Source organism: Acanthaster planci, linkage group LG12, assembly GCF_054643075.1.
Source record: "Acanthaster planci isolate LZ-2023a linkage group LG12, COTS_SCS, whole genome shotgun sequence".
Classification (NCBI taxonomy): Eukaryota; Metazoa; Echinodermata; class Asteroidea; order Valvatida; family Acanthasteridae; genus Acanthaster; species Acanthaster planci.
The window spans coordinates 10,228,195-10,247,367 of NC_141788.1; the positions used below are offsets into that span (position 1 = coordinate 10,228,195).

Below are 19,173 nucleotides of genomic sequence, written 5' to 3' on the forward strand. Positions count from 1 at the left end.
CCTGGTAGCCTGGCTGGCCCCTGTAACTTTGCCTTTGAAGGAATTGCTATGAAGAGATTTGTTCAATCACCTGTGTGTATATACTGTTCATTCACGAAGATTCATTTGGTTCTTAAGAATTCTTGTAAAATCAAACCTTGCTTCGTGATAGTTAAGTGACAGTGTTGAACAACTGTCTTGCAAATGAAATGAAAAACATGACTATAAAGTATTTGTGTAGACTATTAACACATATACCGTCCATAGGGATTTGATTTCCTAGGTCAGGCACAACACGTAAAGCCTATTAATACTCGTGGGAACCCAGCAGAGCCAAAAATAACCCTACCTGGGCAGGGGTTGTTGGCGCACAAGCTGGAGGATGTGACTGGACCTTGGCATGGCTGACCGCCATGGCGTGGGCTTGGGTTGTTACAGACTCTGGTGCGGTTGACCACGGTCCCACCACAGGTGACAGGGCAAGGCGCCCACTCACCCCAGAGGGAAAAGCCACCGTGGACTGTGGGAGTGGATAACATCAAACCCAAAATTATACACGTGTCACCCACCATGTTAAACTGCGAGGAATCAGTTTTATAGTCAACTACTTGTTCCTGAGTACTATATGTAAGTACTACCCAAGCACTGAAATGGCCAAGTACCATTCAAATCAGTACTTTGCTTACCGACCACAGATGCACATTAAGTACTTGCACTCAAAATTATGACTACAAGTGCTCATAGGTCTGTGTACATGCGAGTACATGGTACTTAAAACCAATGAAAATGCTAAAAAAAGAAGGGATTAAAAATAAGCATTTTTTTACATGTAATACAAACCAATGGCAACCTTTGTCTTAAAGTACTACTTTTTCAAATATTTTGAAATTCAACTTGTTTTATCTGTAATATAAAGCTCAGGAGGAAAAACCCTGAGTTTTCAGTCTGCAAACACTTTGGTTTCTTATATTCACCGGGGCAGTAGAAGGCAGCACAGAGTCGTTTTTCGATGGTCGGGCCAACGCAAGGGTTCCCACCAAAGGAGGGCACAGGGTTGGTGCAGTCTCTGGTCCGCTGTGTCTGCCCGCCCCCACAGGATTTGGTGCACTGGCTCCACCCAGTCCAGGGGGAGAAACCACCATGAACTGGAGGTGAAACCAAGCACACAAGTGTAAGTCTTTGCAGGAGGTGAGATTGGATGAAAACGGAATATTCATAAAATAATTACCAGGGGTTTTGAAGGCCTTACAGCACGGGTATGGTATACATTTGTGTTTGCCAAATGGCAACCCTTACATCACTCATTTAATGTGTCTCACATCAACTTTTATTCATGAAAACACCTTAATTCTTAGCTGAGGATTTCCAGATTTATAAGAGATTGAAAATTCCTGAAATCAGTAAAATCCTAATGAAAAATTCCCAAATCAGGAAAAATCCTGACTAATCTAACCCGTGTCTTTCTATCAAGTTTTCCCAAGTCAAGTTAAAGTCCTCAAACCTTCTACAGGTGAAGGATTGAAGACTGTAGGGGTTAATCAGGTGGAATCTAGCATGGAGTCAAGTCGGAAGCTACGGAGATGAGTTTGTGACAAAGCCAGTGTTTCGTTGTCAATGCCCTACAAAGGTGTGACTTGTGATGAATACATGTGATGAATTATTGTCTATTCACTCTTTTTAGAGATAGATGATCAAACTGACAGCATTCTCACCATGCTTAAAGTGAGTAAATGAATGAGATTAGAAGACGAGCATTATGTGATAAGTTAGTTTTATTACTGGGTAAAAAAAGACAATGGAACTTTTGAATATTACACCTAAAAAATACCACATGTGGAATGCTGGCAGGGAGGCACAAGCAAAAGAAACTTGCTAAAGAAGTCACAAAGATCTCAAAAAACTCAGAAACTTACGAAGCCGCTTCTTCTGACGTGGATGTATACGTGTACATGCATGCAGAGTTAAACTGTATGGCCCACTCGCATGAGCCCTGCAGCATACAAACTGTGCTTCACCCGAGTGTGAATGGCACCATGTGCACGACTAAATTTTCGAATAAAAACTTGCGCAAAACAAGCAGTGTCTTTTGCATGACAGGAACAGAACTGTGGCACAGATGCTGGTCGGGAAAACTAATATTCCGCAGTTTCGACCACTAAGAGCGTAGTCGCGCACAGAAATGACCTTCCGCTGTTCACAAGTATTATCAAATTGCAGTCTCTGTTTAATGTCGTACGATATTCCAAACCTTGGACTTACAAATCTAATTCCAAAAGCATGCAGTCCACTGGCACGTGTCTCATCCAGCCTGTTCATTAATAGGCAAGACGTGAACGCAAATCAACACAATGCACTGCATGTCATGGTGTGACAAAGCCCTGCATGATAACTCAACCACAAATGATTCAGCTACAGGAAGGTACATATACGCGGGGTTCATACATCAAGTACACAGTGAGAAAAGTTGTCTCAAATCTTGGACAATTTCAGATTGATACGTACATGTACGTTCATGCGACAAACGACTGTATGCAAGCGCAGTAGCTGTGTGTCGCGCACCCCACACATAAGTTCTCCAAGGGAGCGGGACTAACTGGCAAATGGCCAGTGGTCAATTTAGTGTGAGTAGCCCAGAAGTAAAACTGTGGGTCACTTTTTTGGTTTTGATTTCACAAACAGTGATCACATCTTCCCAAACCTTTTTACTGAGTGGAAGGCTGCATACAATGAACCTTCAAAAAAAGGAATTCACTGACCTGGGCATCTATGAGTGTTACAGATGGCCACCTCCTGCACGTTCCCCAGGCATCGATCCCCACCGTACAAGGGTGAGGGGTTGTTGCAGAGACGGATGCGGGATGTTGTGCCGTTCTCGCAGAGTCGGGAGCATGGGGCCCAGTCCAGCCAACGTCCCCAGTTGCCGTGAACTGAAAGGAAGACGGGAATAATTAAAATCTTTTCTTAAAAATGACATGAGCCTCTCATGAAAATACCCCCCCCGCAACCAGTGTTGAAGTCGAGTGCTAGTTAGGAGGGAACAAAGATGAAGTACATGGCCATTTGATCGTGTAAGATGCAAAAAGGTAAGTCTACAAAGTAAAATGATGACTTCAGACCATCACTGTAAGTTTTAGGACCAAAGTACTCAAGAAGTATTCACCAAAGTACTTTCCAAGTAATTTTCTCCTTAAAACTTATATTTTACAAAGCTGAAGTTCTCCAAAAGTACTCAACTACAACACTGCAAAACAATGCCCACCCCTACCCACAGCTAGCACAATGTCCATGGTCTAGTGCCGTCATGGGCGGTCCTCTTCCCCGAGTCTGACAAGGAATCAGAGGAGTGACAAGATACAGCAGAAATAGCAGCCGGTGAAACTAGACACAACTAAGTGATTATAAACACTTTGCCCTTTGAGTGTAGGTAGAAAGCTAAATATTGGGACAGATTTCGGTCGTCAGTGGATCCTTTCTCGGGCACACTGCTTTGGATTCCTGCTACTGAGTACCAAATTGAATACATCACACGCGCAATTATCGATGTAAGAGGCAAGATGGAGAGAACTAGCACATGAACAAACCCGTGCACATACCCCATATGTTTGACTACACTTCCTAGTTCAAAATGACGTCACACTTGGGTACTCTATATCGGGTGGTAATGCTATCAGACAACAACTTTACCTACATGTACATGACATGTACAGCACTTCCATTTTTTCTGCTTATCTCTTACCAGCTCCGAGCGGGAACAAGAGTGGGCCTGTTTTTACAGAGCAACGGCCGCCTTTGATGGAAACTCACTGCGAGCATGTATGGATTTACGCGCTTTTGGCACGGGACGTGCTGAGCGTACGCCATCGGCTTCTGTTTGAATCGTTCAGATACAGACATATCTAGAATAAGAAGACAGTCTTTGCGGGTGCGTCAGGCGCGGGCACGAACTCGATCAAAAACTTCCCACCAGTCTGTCTCCTCTTTGCCAGTGAGTGCCCACTTCAACTCAAGGCCGATACTTATCCACCTCAGGTGCCGCACATACCCGCTGAATGGGTGCCCTAGAAGAGTAGCATTTGCAGCTTGTGGTTAACGTGTTAAAAAATGTGACAATTTGGTGGAATGGTGAGTCTCAAACCGTACTTCTTTTCTCTGCGGGAGGCTCTGCCTCCTTTCCACCCTGTAACTCACTACAACCATCCCTTCCTACATGTATGAATGAAGTCTTACAGTTATTCCCACTTTGACATCATTCCTATTTGGGCTTATTTCAGGGATGAACAAAGCATATTCCATTTTTCCTCTTTGGGGGGGCCAGGGAGTGACAAAGTATGAACACAGAAATTTTTAAACAGAAGTAGAGTTCGCCCTAACCAAGGTGTTGGGTGATTCTGGCCTACTAGCTGCATATACATAGTCCGTGCACCTGTTTATGATGGTCTAGCTCGCTTGTATACAAGTATGCCTTTGCATGTGTTGTTTGCCAATAGTCACGACACTCACAGCAGGCTGAGCGTGACCCATGCAAGCATACATATGTACACTGTACTGAACATGAGCATTGTGTCTGTGGGCAAAGCTTGCTCTGTGGGTTTGCCGTTGTACCTATACCAAACGGGGGGTTGGTACGCTGTGATAGTACACAGTGCCTCATTGCCATGGGTCTCGTGCGTGAGGCTATATAATCTCTGTTGGACAAAAAGCACTGAGACTACTTCGGACAAGGCTAAGGTTGGGTTTCTTCATGTTCTAGAAAACAAACTTGACTTGAGAGGCAACTGGTTACCCCATGAACAAAAAACATAACCCGTGTTCCCCACTTCAAATAATCGAGGCCACGTAGCAGTGGCAGTAACCGCATCATACTTACTGGGACACTGAATGTCACCGTTACAGATCTTGTGACTCTCGTTATGCCCCGGGCAATCCCGGCCGCCGTACTTGGGCGTGGGGTTGGTGCAGTTGCGATGGCGGTAGATTGTGGCCCCTCCGCAGGACACCGGGCAAATCGGCCATTCCGTCCACTGGGTGAAGCCACCGTCAACTGGGTGGTGGAGAAAAAAGGTACTGGACACAATGTGATCTGAGATATTTCCTACGTGGGAATGCATGCAGTGCACGTGAACTTTGTAATTTAGACAGTGGTAGCGCCTGGTTTTTTTTTAAGACAAAGAGAGATGCAATGTGGCGTCTGTCATAAGGCACCCCTTGTAGATCATAAGAACAAATACATGTACATGTACAAAAAAATTGTAAAAAAGTCACCTACCAACACACTTTTCAAGAAATAGTGACCATTACTATTGCAGGAGAGAGATTGGAGGAACATGAAGAATCCACCAAATAATCACCAAAGGCTTTGATCATGACCCCACAGCAGCGTAAGGTGCACATTTGCTTGAAGCCACCCCTTAAAGTACCCATTTCTAGTAATCTATATCATGTAGAGATCATACATAGATATAGAATCTATATCAAATGTTATGGGGAAAAATGCCATTAAGGTGAGCTCAGGATTCCCCCATTTTAAAATGCATTGTTTGAAAAATCCTGAAATCTGGAAAATCATACTAAATTATCCTGAACTCAGGAAAAATTCTGACAAATCCCAACCCTGTTATTGTCTAAACAAGCTGCTTCACACAATACACGATAAAAAATAGAATTTACTCCAGGAAAATGGAGAAAAGTGGGATATACGTATACATTTGCATAAAAAGTAATAGAGACGCTACTGTTCTGCTTTGCATGACGTTGTGCCATGGCTCATGAACATTGAAATTTTCCTCAGCTTAAAAACCAAAATATTGAAGTTTCTCCCCTTTTCCTCCTCAAAGGAGATGAAAATTCATTGTAACATGACAAGAAAGCTTTCCAACATTCATGAAAATCCTATTTCGTGTCTCCCTCAATATTGATTACAGATGGATGACAATGCTTGACACGAGGACCAGATCTGGCATTTCAACAGTGATCACAAATAATTTCTTACTTGGGCACATCTGGAAGTTGCAGCCTCTCTCCTCAGCCTCAAGCTGCTCCGTGACCTCATCCTCCGTCCAGTTACCATGGCAACGGGCCCCACCGTGGGCAGGGGGAGGGTCGGCGCAGGTGCGTTGCCGGGACTGAGTGCCGCCCTCACAGGACACACTGCACTCGCTCCAGGACGACCACTGCGTCCAACTGCCGTTGACTGCCGAATTGGAGATTGATAAATGGCAACAAACAATTTACAGTGTGTAGCGATAATACGCGCAGAAATGGCACAAAATTAATCCTGGCAACTGAAGGCAAAGTAGGACTGATATGATGTGGTCACCGCATTTGCCATTTTCTCCCACTCGACAAGCACTGAGTGTAAATGTATCCGTGGGCGTCAATTGGTGGGGGATGGAGGGGACAGTCCCCACCCCCCACTTTTCCAAGTGGGTGGATACTACAAATTGTCTCAGATCACACCACAGAGCATCTATACTCCAAAATTTTCCAACCCCATGCCGCTCAGAGCTTCGCGCTGCATTTGTTCTGATCAGGGTTATGTCCCCCCCCACTTTTCAAAAGAAATTGACACCCTTGAATGTATCCCTACTTACATTACTGCTACACCACTAACAGTGACAGATTCAGAGGGTGTGGGAGCAAAAGCATATGGCATTTCAGTGACTTGATTTTAAAAAAAACTAGCTTGAAGGGAAAGAAAGGATCTCTTGATCTGAGATGAAAATATGAGCAGTTTAGAAAAATTTTGGCACCAACATTCCTACAACAAAAGGAAATCTGTTGTAAAAAAAATGATTCCAAAGGGCAATTTGATCTCCGCTGTTGAGGTTGGTGAGATTGAAACTAGCATCATCAACCTGTAAAACTACTGCTACTTCTTTGATTTAATCCTGAAAGTTGACTGATTGGTACTGAAAATACACAGCGCAGAAGTCATCTCCCCACTTAAATAAACAATCTGCAATTCAAAAATTGATGGTGATTTCATCACTGCCTAAAAAAGAGAAGAGACTTGGCCGTGCAATATTAAACCAACCTCTAACACTTTTGGGAATGACTGATGACCAATTCTATCAGATTAAAACCATGCAACCATGGTCACAAAATCCCATCTCAAGCCAAAATCACCAACATTAGAATACATCAACCCATCTTTAACCACCGGACAAAAGGGGAAGGAACAGGTTAAGGAACCCACCTGGGCACGGGTTCTCATTGCAGATAAAGGTCTCCTCAGCATCCCCCGGGCAGTTGTCCCCTCCGTGCTGGGGCACAGGGTTGGTGCAATCCCTGTCCCTGAACAGTTCAAACCCACCACATGTGACTGGGCAATCTGGCCAGTCGGACCATGCAGACCAGCCCCCATGAACTGTGTGCCACACGCCAAAAAAACAACAAACTTGAGCTTTAATGGACACAGGAAATCTAGTGAGATGGCATGACTGTACACAAACTCAGGTGTCAAAACAAACACGTGCAAAGCACTTTAAGGCAGTATGGGTAAAAGAAAAATGCACGTGATTAAGTAAACCACTGGTCGATCCTGTCAGTCAACACTCCACTGCAGCCACAAGTACAGTATATGTAACAGGTGAACAATGAATGAATAAGATCTGTTATACAAGTACCTTCAGACTGAATAAAGTTTGATTGCTTTGACCTTTGTGATTAGCTGGTATCGACGTAATTTACATTGCTCATTAACTCTGTGTTTCTAACAACCCCCCCCCTGATTCCAGCATCTGTCCTGACTGTGAGCTCAGATTTCTGATTGCAGTACAATTTTGATCGGCAACTTTGCAACAAGTACCAGCTTACAGATGAAAACATTGAAGTGCTAAATATAACACCTGTGAATGGTTTGGGGGGCAAACATACTTGGGCAAGGGAACATATTGCAGTCTTGCCATTCTTGGCTTGGGTCCGTCTCGGGACATGGGGTCCCTCCCCACACTGCAGCCGGGTTAGTGCAGGTCCTGCTTCTGGACGTGTTCCCCCCTCCGCAACTAATGGAACAGTCCGCCCAGGCTGACCAGGCTGTCCAAGCTCCGTCAACTGAATGCAGAAATACATGTAGCACCCAAACCAATCAACTCAATCTTTACGGCACGCTTTCCTTACATTCACACGTTTCTTGGGTCAGATCAACATGGAATTAGTTTACAAATACTTACCTTTCAAATTTCTGGTCTTCATTAAAAGAAGATTAAAAGATGGTTACAAGTAGTTTTAAAAAGTGAAAAATTGAAAATAGGAGTGTGATTGGACAGTTTTACACTGGGACATTTAAAAGTGTATGAGGGCTCAGTGATGATAACAGAAAGTTAGTTTGAAGTTTGAAAATTTGAAGTTCCTTTCTTGCAAAACACCCCTTTTTTATTCTGAGACTGACCAGCGAAAAATGTATACCTTCCCATGGGGTAGCTCAATGCATGCACGCTCACATGCATGAGGCTTTGATCTTCAAATGATTACAGTAACAAAACCACAGACTGGATTACTTGGAAATCTCACAGAAGAACTTGCAAGGAGTGTCCTATTTACATCATGCATGCCAAGTTTCAATTAGATCATGTAACAGCCGAGACCAACCTCGATCGGCTGGTTGCAAATAGTTGACTAGACAAGTCCAACCATCGTCGACTACTGTGCGATCAATCAGAAATAGTCAAACTATGGTCCTTGATCGAACCTGCCCAGAGGTGCAGACGAATCACAAAAGCGGTGCAGACAAACAGTTTTTTCTCTGAGCTGACAGCTCTATGGCCAATCACATACCGGGACATCCATTGGTGCTGCATGCTCTCTCCTCATTGGGCGATCCCACGCAGTCATTGCCACTGAATAAAGGCGGGGGCTCAGTGCAGAGGCGGTAACGGGTCTCGATGTCGCCCCCGCAGGTGACTGGGCACTGAGTCCACGCTGACCAGGGGGACCAGCCGCCATGTACTGGATGTGGGGAAGGGACGAAACATCGGAGCGAGTGAAAGTTGGACTGCATTTTCACAACAATAGCCAAATGCATGTTGTGATTGTCAAGACACTGACCAGAAACATTGCCTACATATATACTGTATGCATACTACTGTTGTATTCGAGTCCATCACAAGTCCTTTCACAAGTCCATCACAAGTCATTCAGTTTTAAGCCAATTCACAAGCTAGTCAAATGAACTGTGACAAAAGCATTCCTTTGTCATTGTTCACTCTGCTACTTGTTACTGGCCTTGTGAAGGGACTTGTGACTGGACATGTGAAAGGACTTGTGACTGGACTTGTGAAGGAACTTGTGACTGGACTTGTGAAGGAACTTGTGACTGGACTTGTGAAGGAACTTGTGACTGGACTTGTGAAGGAACTTGTGAAGGAACTTGTGACTGGACTTGTGAAGGAACTTGTGAAGGAACTTGTGACTGGACTTGTGAAGGAACTTGTGAAGGAACTTGTGACTGGACTTGTGAAGGAACTTGTGAAGGAACTTGTGACTGGACTTGTGAAGGAACTTGTAAAGGAACTTGTGAAGGAACTTGTGACTGGACTTGTGAAAGGACTTGTGAAGGAACTTGTGAAGGAACTTGTGAAGGAACTTGTGAAGGAACTTGTGACTGGACTTGTGAAAGGACTTGTGAAGGAACTTGTGAAGGAACTTGTGACTGGACTTGTGAAAGGACTTGTGACTGGACTTGTGAAGGAACTTGTGAAAGGACTTGTGAAAGGACTTGTGAAAGGACTTGTGAAAGGACTTGTGAAGGAACTTGTAAAGGAACTTGTGAAGGAACTTGTGAAAGGACTTGTGACTGGACTCGAATACAACACTGGTGCATACACAGTTGCACAGGACAAACTGTAAACATAAACTAAATAAAAATGGCACTGTCTTTACAGACAACACACAATTTTCCTTGCACCACTTCTTCAGAGTCATTTTTTTAAAGTCAAACCAGTTTTAAATAATTTATACATACAAAAGCACTGCACATCGGCATTTTTAGGTACATGTACTTCAGGGTTAGGATAGGTCTTATTCTGAATGCATGGTGAACGACAAAAACAAAGAGATTAAATGGCTTTACTAAACTTCCCCCCCCCATCCCTGCTGATGCTGGCCATGTAAAGTTTCTGCCTCCCTAACTACAAGATTAAAGTGTGTCATTATGGCTAAAAAGATATTTGCTAAATGCTGACCAAACTTTGAAATTTATGAATGAACATAAGTCAGTCTAATTGGGTAAACACATGCTGCAGAGCTGAGTCTGGTTCAGACCACTACAGAAGGTTTGCATGGCTGCCATCTTGAAGGCCAGTGCTTTTGTTTCAAATGGTATGCGCAAAGGAGGTTTCCTGGTGGAGCAAAAGAACTGCCCTGCAAGATGGCTACCACACAAAGCCTCTACAGCAAGTGACAAGTGTTTTTCAAAGGCACACATGTTATCAGGCCATTATAAAACTGTTCATTTCAGATGCAGCTCTAGTATTTTGAAGAAGGTAAGAATATCACGGACAAATAAAAGAATCCTTCTACAGTCCCACCTGGACAGATGTGCGTGTTGCATATCCGGCTTTCACTACCAGACCCACGACACTCTTCACCATTTGGTGGGGTCGGGGGTGGGTTGTCACAGGTACGGTTGCGCGTCTCCTGTCCTGTCTCACACTCCTTGCTACATGCACTCCATTCACCCCACTCTGACCAACCTCCATCCTCTGAAGACCCAACAAGAAGACAAGAAGGACAGTCAGGTTGGCATGGTGGTTCTTTCCTCACTTTTCACCTCTGCAGTCCTGGGTTCAATTCCCCGGCTCAGTTGGGTTTTCAGTCCCAACCTGACTCCGTGGGTTTTACAAAGTATATTCCTCTGGGGTTTTCCTCCCACCTCTAAACCTGTAACTGTTTTTCACTGTCTCCTCTCTAAAGATGTGGGCAGTTGTGGGTCTTTTGGCAGCTCCCTAGGAGGCAATTGTAAGCCTTTGACTCACACTGCCAATCTGGGGGCCTCCAGGGACAGCAGTGCCGTGCACTGATCAGATTACCCTCATTAAAAGATGATATAAATAAAAATAAGACAAGCACATCACTTCAATAAATCATTACTAGTGTACCAGTAATCTCCACATTTCAAAAGCATTGGTAGTTTACAATCTACAATTGTACTACCCAGTATAAAGTTTTGCCCTCTGCCAAAATTTTTAACTTTATTTTCTTTAGTGTACCCAACAGGACTCACCTGCTAAAAAAGATAGAAAAACATCTTATTTTGACACCTCATCTTCTAACCTCACTCCCAAGAAATATTAACTTGAAATAAGAATAATTTTGTTATTAGTTTGAGATACTCACCTCCGGGAAATATTTTTCAGGGAGTGAGACAAGAAAGTTGGCCTCTAAATAAGACTTTTGCCAATTTTAGCAATGGAGCCATGCCCAAGTTCATGTTTGCCTGAGTGATGTAGTGACATCTTTACATGTTTTTTACTGGTTTTTTCCCCTACCTATTACAAGTTCTCGCATGCCCCCTTCAGAGCAACGCAACATTTGTTTGGAGGGATTTCACAAAAAGCAATATCTTCAATAGGTTTGGGAGAGAGAATGGCCCTGTTGGTTTCACACGGAGACTGATCTCGATCAGTGATCCCAACACTGGTTCGCTCTGTCCATTTGACAGGACATGGTGTCAGTGAACCAACGACGAATCACTGATCGCGATCCGGATCCATGTGAAACAAACAGGCCCTTGGAGAGGTCTTGCTTGTAAGCACATACCGTCGCAGCGATCGACGTAGCATTCCCCCACATCCCAGTCTGGTCCGGGGCATTCTCTCCCACCGTGCAGGGCCGGAGGGAAGTTGCAGAGCCTGGTGCGGGTGTGGTTGCCCCCTGAGCCGCAGGCTTTGGAGCAATTGGTCCAGGCTCCCCAGGGACCCCAGCTGGCGTCCACTGTCAATGCACAACGTCCACTAAGCATGAATGGGCTCTCAAGTGCAGTGTGCTTAGGGCATGGCTTTAATTGAGTGCTTCTTTAGATCAAGGCGTTTGAGCGAGAAGTCGGATATATGTTCCATTCTGCTGTGAGGTCAAGTACTTAAAGATCACAAAGTCAACAAACTGGCAGCAGCGATCGTTCATTTTCAACATATAAACTACATGTACTTAAGTACATATACTAAAACTACATACATAAACTAGTTACTATTGTATGGCTCAAAAGAGTTTGACCCCATCCATCATGGGAGAGTTCTTAAGGCAGCCCAATACATGTAAACAAGTTCTCAGTGAGGAAAACAAGCTTTGAAAAACAGCCATGAGCAAATAGAAACAGAACAGGAAAAAACTTTGTGTAAGCTTCTTCCAACAATATTTAAATTGCTTGGTACTTGAAATTGTTAAAATTGAAAATATAGCAAGAACTACATGTGCAAATTTCAACTTAGATAAATGTTCCCCCTTCGCTATTTTCAAACGACAATACAAGCAATGAAAGTCCAATGAACACCAGACTCAAAATGTTGAATCCTTCATCGTAACATCATATGCCCATCCCCCTACCCTCTTATCCTAACTTTGAAGTTTGACACTGACCGGGGCAAGGTGCCACCATGCAGCTCTCTCCTGCCCTCTCTGATCCCACGCAGTAAAGACCGCCAAAGGCTGGCCAGGGGTTATCACAGGCACGCTGCCGTTGACGGAAACCCCAGCCGCAAGACTGGGAGCACTCCGTCCAGGGAGACCAGAGGGACCAGCCGCCGTGTCCTGGAAGGTGACAAGGGAGATGGAACCATGTTAGATGGTTCAAAACCAAAGTGATACATTAAACAACACTGGAATAGATCCCCATCTTCTAATGAGCCTTTTGCAAGTTGACTTTGAATAAAATCTGGTACACTGAGTTATCTGATTGCACATAAACATAACAATTTGAATTCCCCGGACTAAAGTCACTGTTGCTATACCTCATGATTTGGGGCAAGTTTTTCCATAGCGACCACCATCTCTGGAATGGACTGGTTCCTTTGTGCCTTTCTTATCCATTGAGAAGAGTGTACTGGTGTAAAAGGTTCTTGTGTAACAAAGCAAAAGTTTGCCCGGAATCACGAGGTATAGCCACAGTAGTTTCAGTATGGAGAATTCAAATTGTTATGTTCACGTGAATTTAAAGAACTCAGTGTACCAGATTTCATTCAAATTTAACTGGCAATAGGCTTATTGCTGGATGCTTGACAATGAGCCAATTTGGTACTCCAGCAGCCAAAATGAAGCATGTGCATAAAGAGATCATAGCTGTAATCAAGCCTGAAGGAACTAGGCTGTACTAAAATGAATACACATGCTTCGTTCACACTCCTTATTCGAAAAAATGCACAACTGCTGAACAGACATTTGCAGAAGTCACCTTTTTTCCGGTGCCTACTGGCCATACATTTTATAATGGTCTTGTTTTTTTAAAAGATACAGTCCATCATTTGCAGTTATCCAAAAAGTAACTGACAGAAGTATTATTGAAAAGTATATTTGGTTCAGAGTGGTTATGGAACTAAGCTCCTTAAGAAATTATTATTTCTAGTAAGCTGTCATGTTGGAGAAAACATTGAAAGAAGGCTATACAGGAATAAACCATATTCACTGAGCTGAAAACTTCATCAGGTTTGTTCTTAGGTCTTAGGCATCTCTCTTTAGATTTCGACTAATTTTGTCGCCTCAAAGGAATATAACGCCCAAATGACAAATCATGGACTGTACTTTTAAGGCTGGTTCATACTTGTCATGAAAGCAAACACAAACTTGAAGTTGTGACGCCAGCTCAAATATTCACGCTGCAAATATGCAAAAGGTGAACAAATTTCAACTTGAGTGAAATTTCATGGCAAGTCTTTTGTGACATTGAATCCACTTTTCTTTCATGTTCACATGTAGTATGAGCCGGCTTTTTAGCCTTATACAATTCTTTCTGCCGGGGATTCCAAAATGTCCCGTGTTGGTGTGCACCCTCACTGGCAAAGAAGGGGCAAGCTGGTGGGATATTTTTCAGCCAGGCTCATGGACATGCCAAGCGCATACGCAAAGACCATACAATCTGATTGAAAATGGTAGTGTTCTCAGCGCATCCCGTACAAAAACGTCATGAACATGCCGAGCTCACAACTGTTGTTGCTACGTAAAAAAAGTCTTCCCGCTGGGAGCAGATGCAAGAACACAACCAGGAATACATGTGCACATCTTCAAATAGAGCCCACGCTTCTCCCAGTGGAATGGACCCTATTTACAACGAAGCCATGTTCAGTCATGAATCCATCTTATTCAAAGTAATCTGACTAAATAGGGCAGAGCCAGACTACATGTATTTTGGGCACTAATCCTCACCTTCATTTTTTTTTCATGAAGTGTTGTTGCAAAATTTTAGATATAATCAATCACAATTTTCAAATTGTTTGTCAGCATAAATTGAAATTAATTTGTAATGAAATTTTATTTCACTGCTTTCATTTCAGCTCTCAGGCTCCTAAAATGAAAAGTTAACCTCGCTTTCAGTTCAATATGGCGAACTCGTGAAAAAGGCCCATTGTCAAGCCCTTGGCCATTCTTACGGGGGCAGGTGAGAGGGTAACATTCCCTGGTTTCCCTGCCACGACCAGAGCAGAAGTCCCCTCCGTGCTGTGGGGCAGGGTTGTCGCAGGACCGCTGCCGTACGATGACGCCGTAGTTACAGGTGACACTACACTCAGACCAGTCGGCCCACTCTGACCAAGCGCCATGGACTGAAAAGCAGGGCCAGAGTTGGATTAAAATGACAGCAAAACTAAACAAAAGCACAGAATAGAACAAAACAAAAACTTGTTCAAAAGCTCTCTTGCAAAACAACATTCTCTCACAAATTGCAGTGGCTATGGGAATCTTGCCCTTGTTTGGTACAGAGCACAAGTGGAAAAAAACAAAAATATTTTGTGGCAAAAATCCTGAAAAATAATTAACTGTTTTATTCAACTGTTTAAAGCTGTTTTTCTGGAATGAGACCATTGTTGCATCGTGATGCAATGAATAACATTATCATCAAATGTATGCTAGCAATGTCTGGGTGGTCCCTGTTCCTCCGATATTCCCGTACCAAATGAAGGCCGTATGCCATTTTCAACAATGTACTTAACTTAAAAACTGAAATTATTCGCATCAGATTCATCATTGCAGGACAGGAGTCTATGGTTTATAGGATGACAGTCTTGAGAGACCACTTTTCTGCACGGGCTACCATAAAGGAATCAAACTTTCTCTCACATCAGTCCCAGATATATTCACCACTGAGCTATCCCCAAGTTTGGGTGGGATGTTAAAATCCAAAACTCGTCAAAGCAACAATAAAATATTTACTTGGGCACGGCTCAGGATTGCATTCTCTCTCTTCGCTTCCAATACCCTCACAAGGTTGGCCACCATGAAAGGGACCAATGCAGGTTCGATTCCTGGTCTGGGTGCTCCCGCCACAGGAGACTGGGCAGGCATGCCAGTCACTCCACTGGGTCCAATTCCCATCCACTGCAGGGAGAAATCAGACATTTAACCTTGGACGCAGTCCTGGCCTCAATAGTTATGAAACCGTACTGTGTCAGGTTACTACATGTGTACAATTTATGTGTGTCCGTAGTCGTGGGGAAAAACACTTATTCTTTCGCGTATCTTGTTAGGACTGAAAAATATTGTAGGGATAAGGAAAGGTCCCCACAACTCGGTCCTAATTGGCCTAACAAAGGAAAATGCCCCTTAATGAAGTGAACACCTGCCCACATACAAATGTGGAGTGTCATGGTCCAATGGTTCAGGTGTTCAACCTCTTGCGCAATCTACAGGTGGGACATACATGTAGGTTCCAACCCCAGAATTGCCATGGTGCTTGCATCCTCGGGAAAAATTTAAAAAAACACTAAATACATACTTACAATTTGCATACAAAACCATTTGCGAATTAAATTTGAATAAAGTCTGGTACACTGAGTTTATCTGATTGCGCATACATGTAACAGTTTGAATTCCCCAGACTACACTGTTGCTATACCTCATGATTTGGGGCAAGCTTTTGCGTAGCTACCACCATCCCTGGAATGGACTGGTTCCTCTGTGCCCTTCTTATCCATTGAGAACAGTGTATTGTTGCAAAGCGTCTCTTATGTAACTAAGTAAAAGCTTGCCCCGAATCACAAGGTATAGCAACAGCCTTTTTAGTATGGAGAATTCAAACTTTTATGTTCACATGAATTTAAAGAACTTAGTGTACCAGATTTTATTCAAATTTAATTCACAAAAGGCTTATTGCCTCTCTCCAACAAGGAGTACATTATGGGGGTAGGCCTTCACTGGGTTAGGGAGACAATTTCTTTTGTTAGGAAAATAAGGAACAAGTTGTGGGGACATTTCTCTGTCCCAGTAACATTTTCGGTCCCAAAATAGGTGAAATATCATGTGTATGTCCCCACAACAATGGAACAAGAATGGACGTACATGGTTGGGTAGCAATCAAGCTGAGATGATCTCAAGAAACTGCAGAAACTGATCTCACAGCCAGCTAGGGTAATAACTGGGGTAATAAATGGGGTGTTAACTTTGAGATGGTTAGAGGTCACAAAGACAATGATGCCCTGGCCACTTAGACCACAACCTGAAACACAGTCCTGATAAAAAGAAGGGTCAACCCTGGTTCGCCTAAGGTTTGATAAGTTTGACCCAGGTTGAGAGGTTCTAGTGTGAGAAGGCCTTTGGTAGAGGGGTTCTGAAGGAGTGACAAAGGTTGACAGTAAAAGTTTTCAATGATATAGAACCTTCCACCCCTAACGCACACTGCCACACGGTATTACATACCTGGGCATGGATCTACATTGCAGGCTTCAGTGTGGTCGTAGGCTCCCTGGCAAGGCATTCCTCCGTGCAGGGGCTCTTGGCACTCCCGCTGGCGAAACCTGGTCCCCGAGCCACAGGGGAGAGTGCAGTTGGTCCACTCGCTCCACTCCCACCAGACTCCATCCACTGAACATGTGGGACAAATGGACACTGAAATTAAGTATCTACATAATCAGTGCAAAACTGAGGAGGGCACCAGACCACTGATTTTGTTGGAGAAGGGGGTTACACATGTACATGTAGATTAAGAAATTAAATGGACTGACATACAAATAATGAATGTTTATGAGTGCAATGGTAAGAACAGTTTCATGAGGTCACGGGTGAAATATTCTCTTCCACGAGATGAAGGAACGTTTCATCTGTCCCCGAATGAAACTATTCTCACCATTGCGCCAATGAGAAAAATCCAATATTTCTTTTATACAGTAACCCTATGAATGCTCTTCTGTCGTCGCGTATTATGTCTGCTATTTTAAGAAACAGATTCGTGTCTGAAGCACCACCCTTATGTTGATGTAATGTTAGACTGGTTCCTGTCCCTATATGTGTATTATTTTCCTCTTTATTACTGCGAATGAAATAAGTGAACTGGGGCTGGGAACCAGGGAAGTGAAATGAAATTCTATACCCGTTGCATTGAATGACTAGTTCAATGACATGTGATCAACAATCAATCAATTCAATCAGATGATTCAGGTACTGTATAAAAAAAGGACATTACTGTAATTTACAGCACTTGAACAAGAATTCACTTTGATATCAAATGAGGCAAAAATATCCCGACAATTCCTAGGTCTTAAGGACCAAAGTTTCTCATCTCAGAAATGGAAAGCCACTGTACTTCCTCTCACCAGGGCAAGGGTCCATGTCACAGACGTTCCCTTCAAAGTAGTCCCCATGGCAGGCTGTCCCATCATCTATGCAGGTGCGAGACCGAGTGGTGAAGCCTCCCTCTCCGCAGGTGACAGAGCACTCAGACCAGCTGGTCCACTCTGTCCATCCTCCGTCCACTGCAAAATGTACCATGCAACACTGCTGAGGTACAGATGTACACGTACCTGTATATGTACATTTACATGTATCCTACAGGCCAAATTAACCAATAGCTACGTACAATATGTTGTTGCTTCCCAACTCGAGTCAGAACAACTCGACCATTGCAACAACTCAGCCAGTGGGACAACTCAGCCAGTGGGACAACTCAGCTAGTGGGACAACTCAGCCAGTGGGACACCTCAGCCAGTGGGACAACTCAGCCAGTGGGACAACTCGACCATCCATCACCTGTCCATTAAGACAAGTCAACTCTACCACGTGAAGTGTCCACCATATACCTGGTACATGGCGAGCAGATTGCAAGATGTTTAACACAGATTGCCTATCAATGTCTTGGAATGTCTGTGTGCCACATTACATTGCGACTTGACTCCGAACATGATGTGCGTGGGGACCTGGTGGCATTAACATGGTCAGCTACGGTAGTCTGCCTGTCACCCCTACATGTACTTTCATGACCTTAAAACATATCAGCAGTGCTTGTAATTGATTACGGTCAGTGGTCTCAAGGAACCTAACCCCGCCTAGTGTTTGATGTGAAGATCAAACCCAGAAATTGCCAAAAAACAAAATCTTCAGCCTGGTTCCAATATAATTTTGACAAGCACTAGGCCCATCCAAGCCGGGAAGCAAACATTAGAATTGTCCTTCAAATCTGTGAAGTCCCTTAATTTGGAGACAAAAATCAATCCCCTAAAACTGTTATCATATACGAGGTGTTTTTTTTCCAAGTGGGCTTGGATCCAAAAGATCAAGCTTTAATAATTTGTAAAAATGTCCCTGTTTTGGGAGACCTTGTCTGTTTTGGGGGGACTTCTCTGAGTTTCAGGACAGTCTCCGGGTTCTGACGTGCACCACTACTGCCAAGGTCCCCCACAGAAAGTATATTGTAGGAGTATTCTGGCTCACCCAAGTACACAAACATCAACAAGTCAGGGAGGTACATGATGTGGTCTAGAGTCTACAGTCTAGAACCCGGTTAGCTTATTATAATTTACGTACCTAGGCCTAATCCTGAAGATCCAATTAAAAGCAACACTAATTTCAGGGTAGCTTTTAAGGTGAGTTGTCTACAAAACATTACTCTTCTCAAAAGAGCTGTCTGTCATGTCGTCACGCGTGCAACAAAAATCATGATGGCAACTGCAGCTACAATAGCTGCTTCGAAGTTCGAACTTTAAAGTTACCTCCCTTTTCTCGGTGCTGGTCAGACAGCAGAGGGCGCCATACGCTAAAACATCCGTACTTACTTGCTGTTTA

General features: G+C 43.6%; 1 protein-coding gene across 2 annotated transcripts in view; it reads right to left on the reverse strand.

Moving 5' to 3' along the window:
* Window positions 1–19,116, reverse strand: part of LOC110989641 (SCO-spondin-like) — a 25,245-nt gene extending 6,129 nt beyond the window's left edge. For both annotated transcript variants that reach the window (XM_022254184.2, XM_087143775.1), the window contains exons 1-16: window positions 18,916–19,116; window positions 17,709–17,867; window positions 16,816–16,980; window positions 15,334–15,498; window positions 14,556–14,726; window positions 12,553–12,723; window positions 11,737–11,910; window positions 10,506–10,679; window positions 8,755–8,925; window positions 7,855–8,031; window positions 7,175–7,345; window positions 5,969–6,169; window positions 4,847–5,020; window positions 2,736–2,906; window positions 954–1,124; window positions 329–499 (exon numbers count right to left, since the gene is read on the reverse strand). In XM_022254184.2, coding sequence (XP_022109876.2) covers window positions 329–499; window positions 954–1,124; window positions 2,736–2,906; window positions 4,847–5,020; window positions 5,969–6,169; window positions 7,175–7,345; window positions 7,855–8,031; window positions 8,755–8,925; window positions 10,506–10,679; window positions 11,737–11,910; window positions 12,553–12,723; window positions 14,556–14,726; window positions 15,334–15,498; window positions 16,816–16,980; window positions 17,709–17,867; window positions 18,916–18,994 — 2,665 coding nt within the window. In that variant the 5' untranslated portion in view covers window positions 18,995–19,116. The remainder of the gene's footprint in view (window positions 1–328; window positions 500–953; window positions 1,125–2,735; window positions 2,907–4,846; window positions 5,021–5,968; window positions 6,170–7,174; window positions 7,346–7,854; window positions 8,032–8,754; window positions 8,926–10,505; window positions 10,680–11,736; window positions 11,911–12,552; window positions 12,724–14,555; window positions 14,727–15,333; window positions 15,499–16,815; window positions 16,981–17,708; window positions 17,868–18,915) is intronic.
* Between the last annotated feature and the right edge of the window lie 57 nt (window positions 19,117–19,173).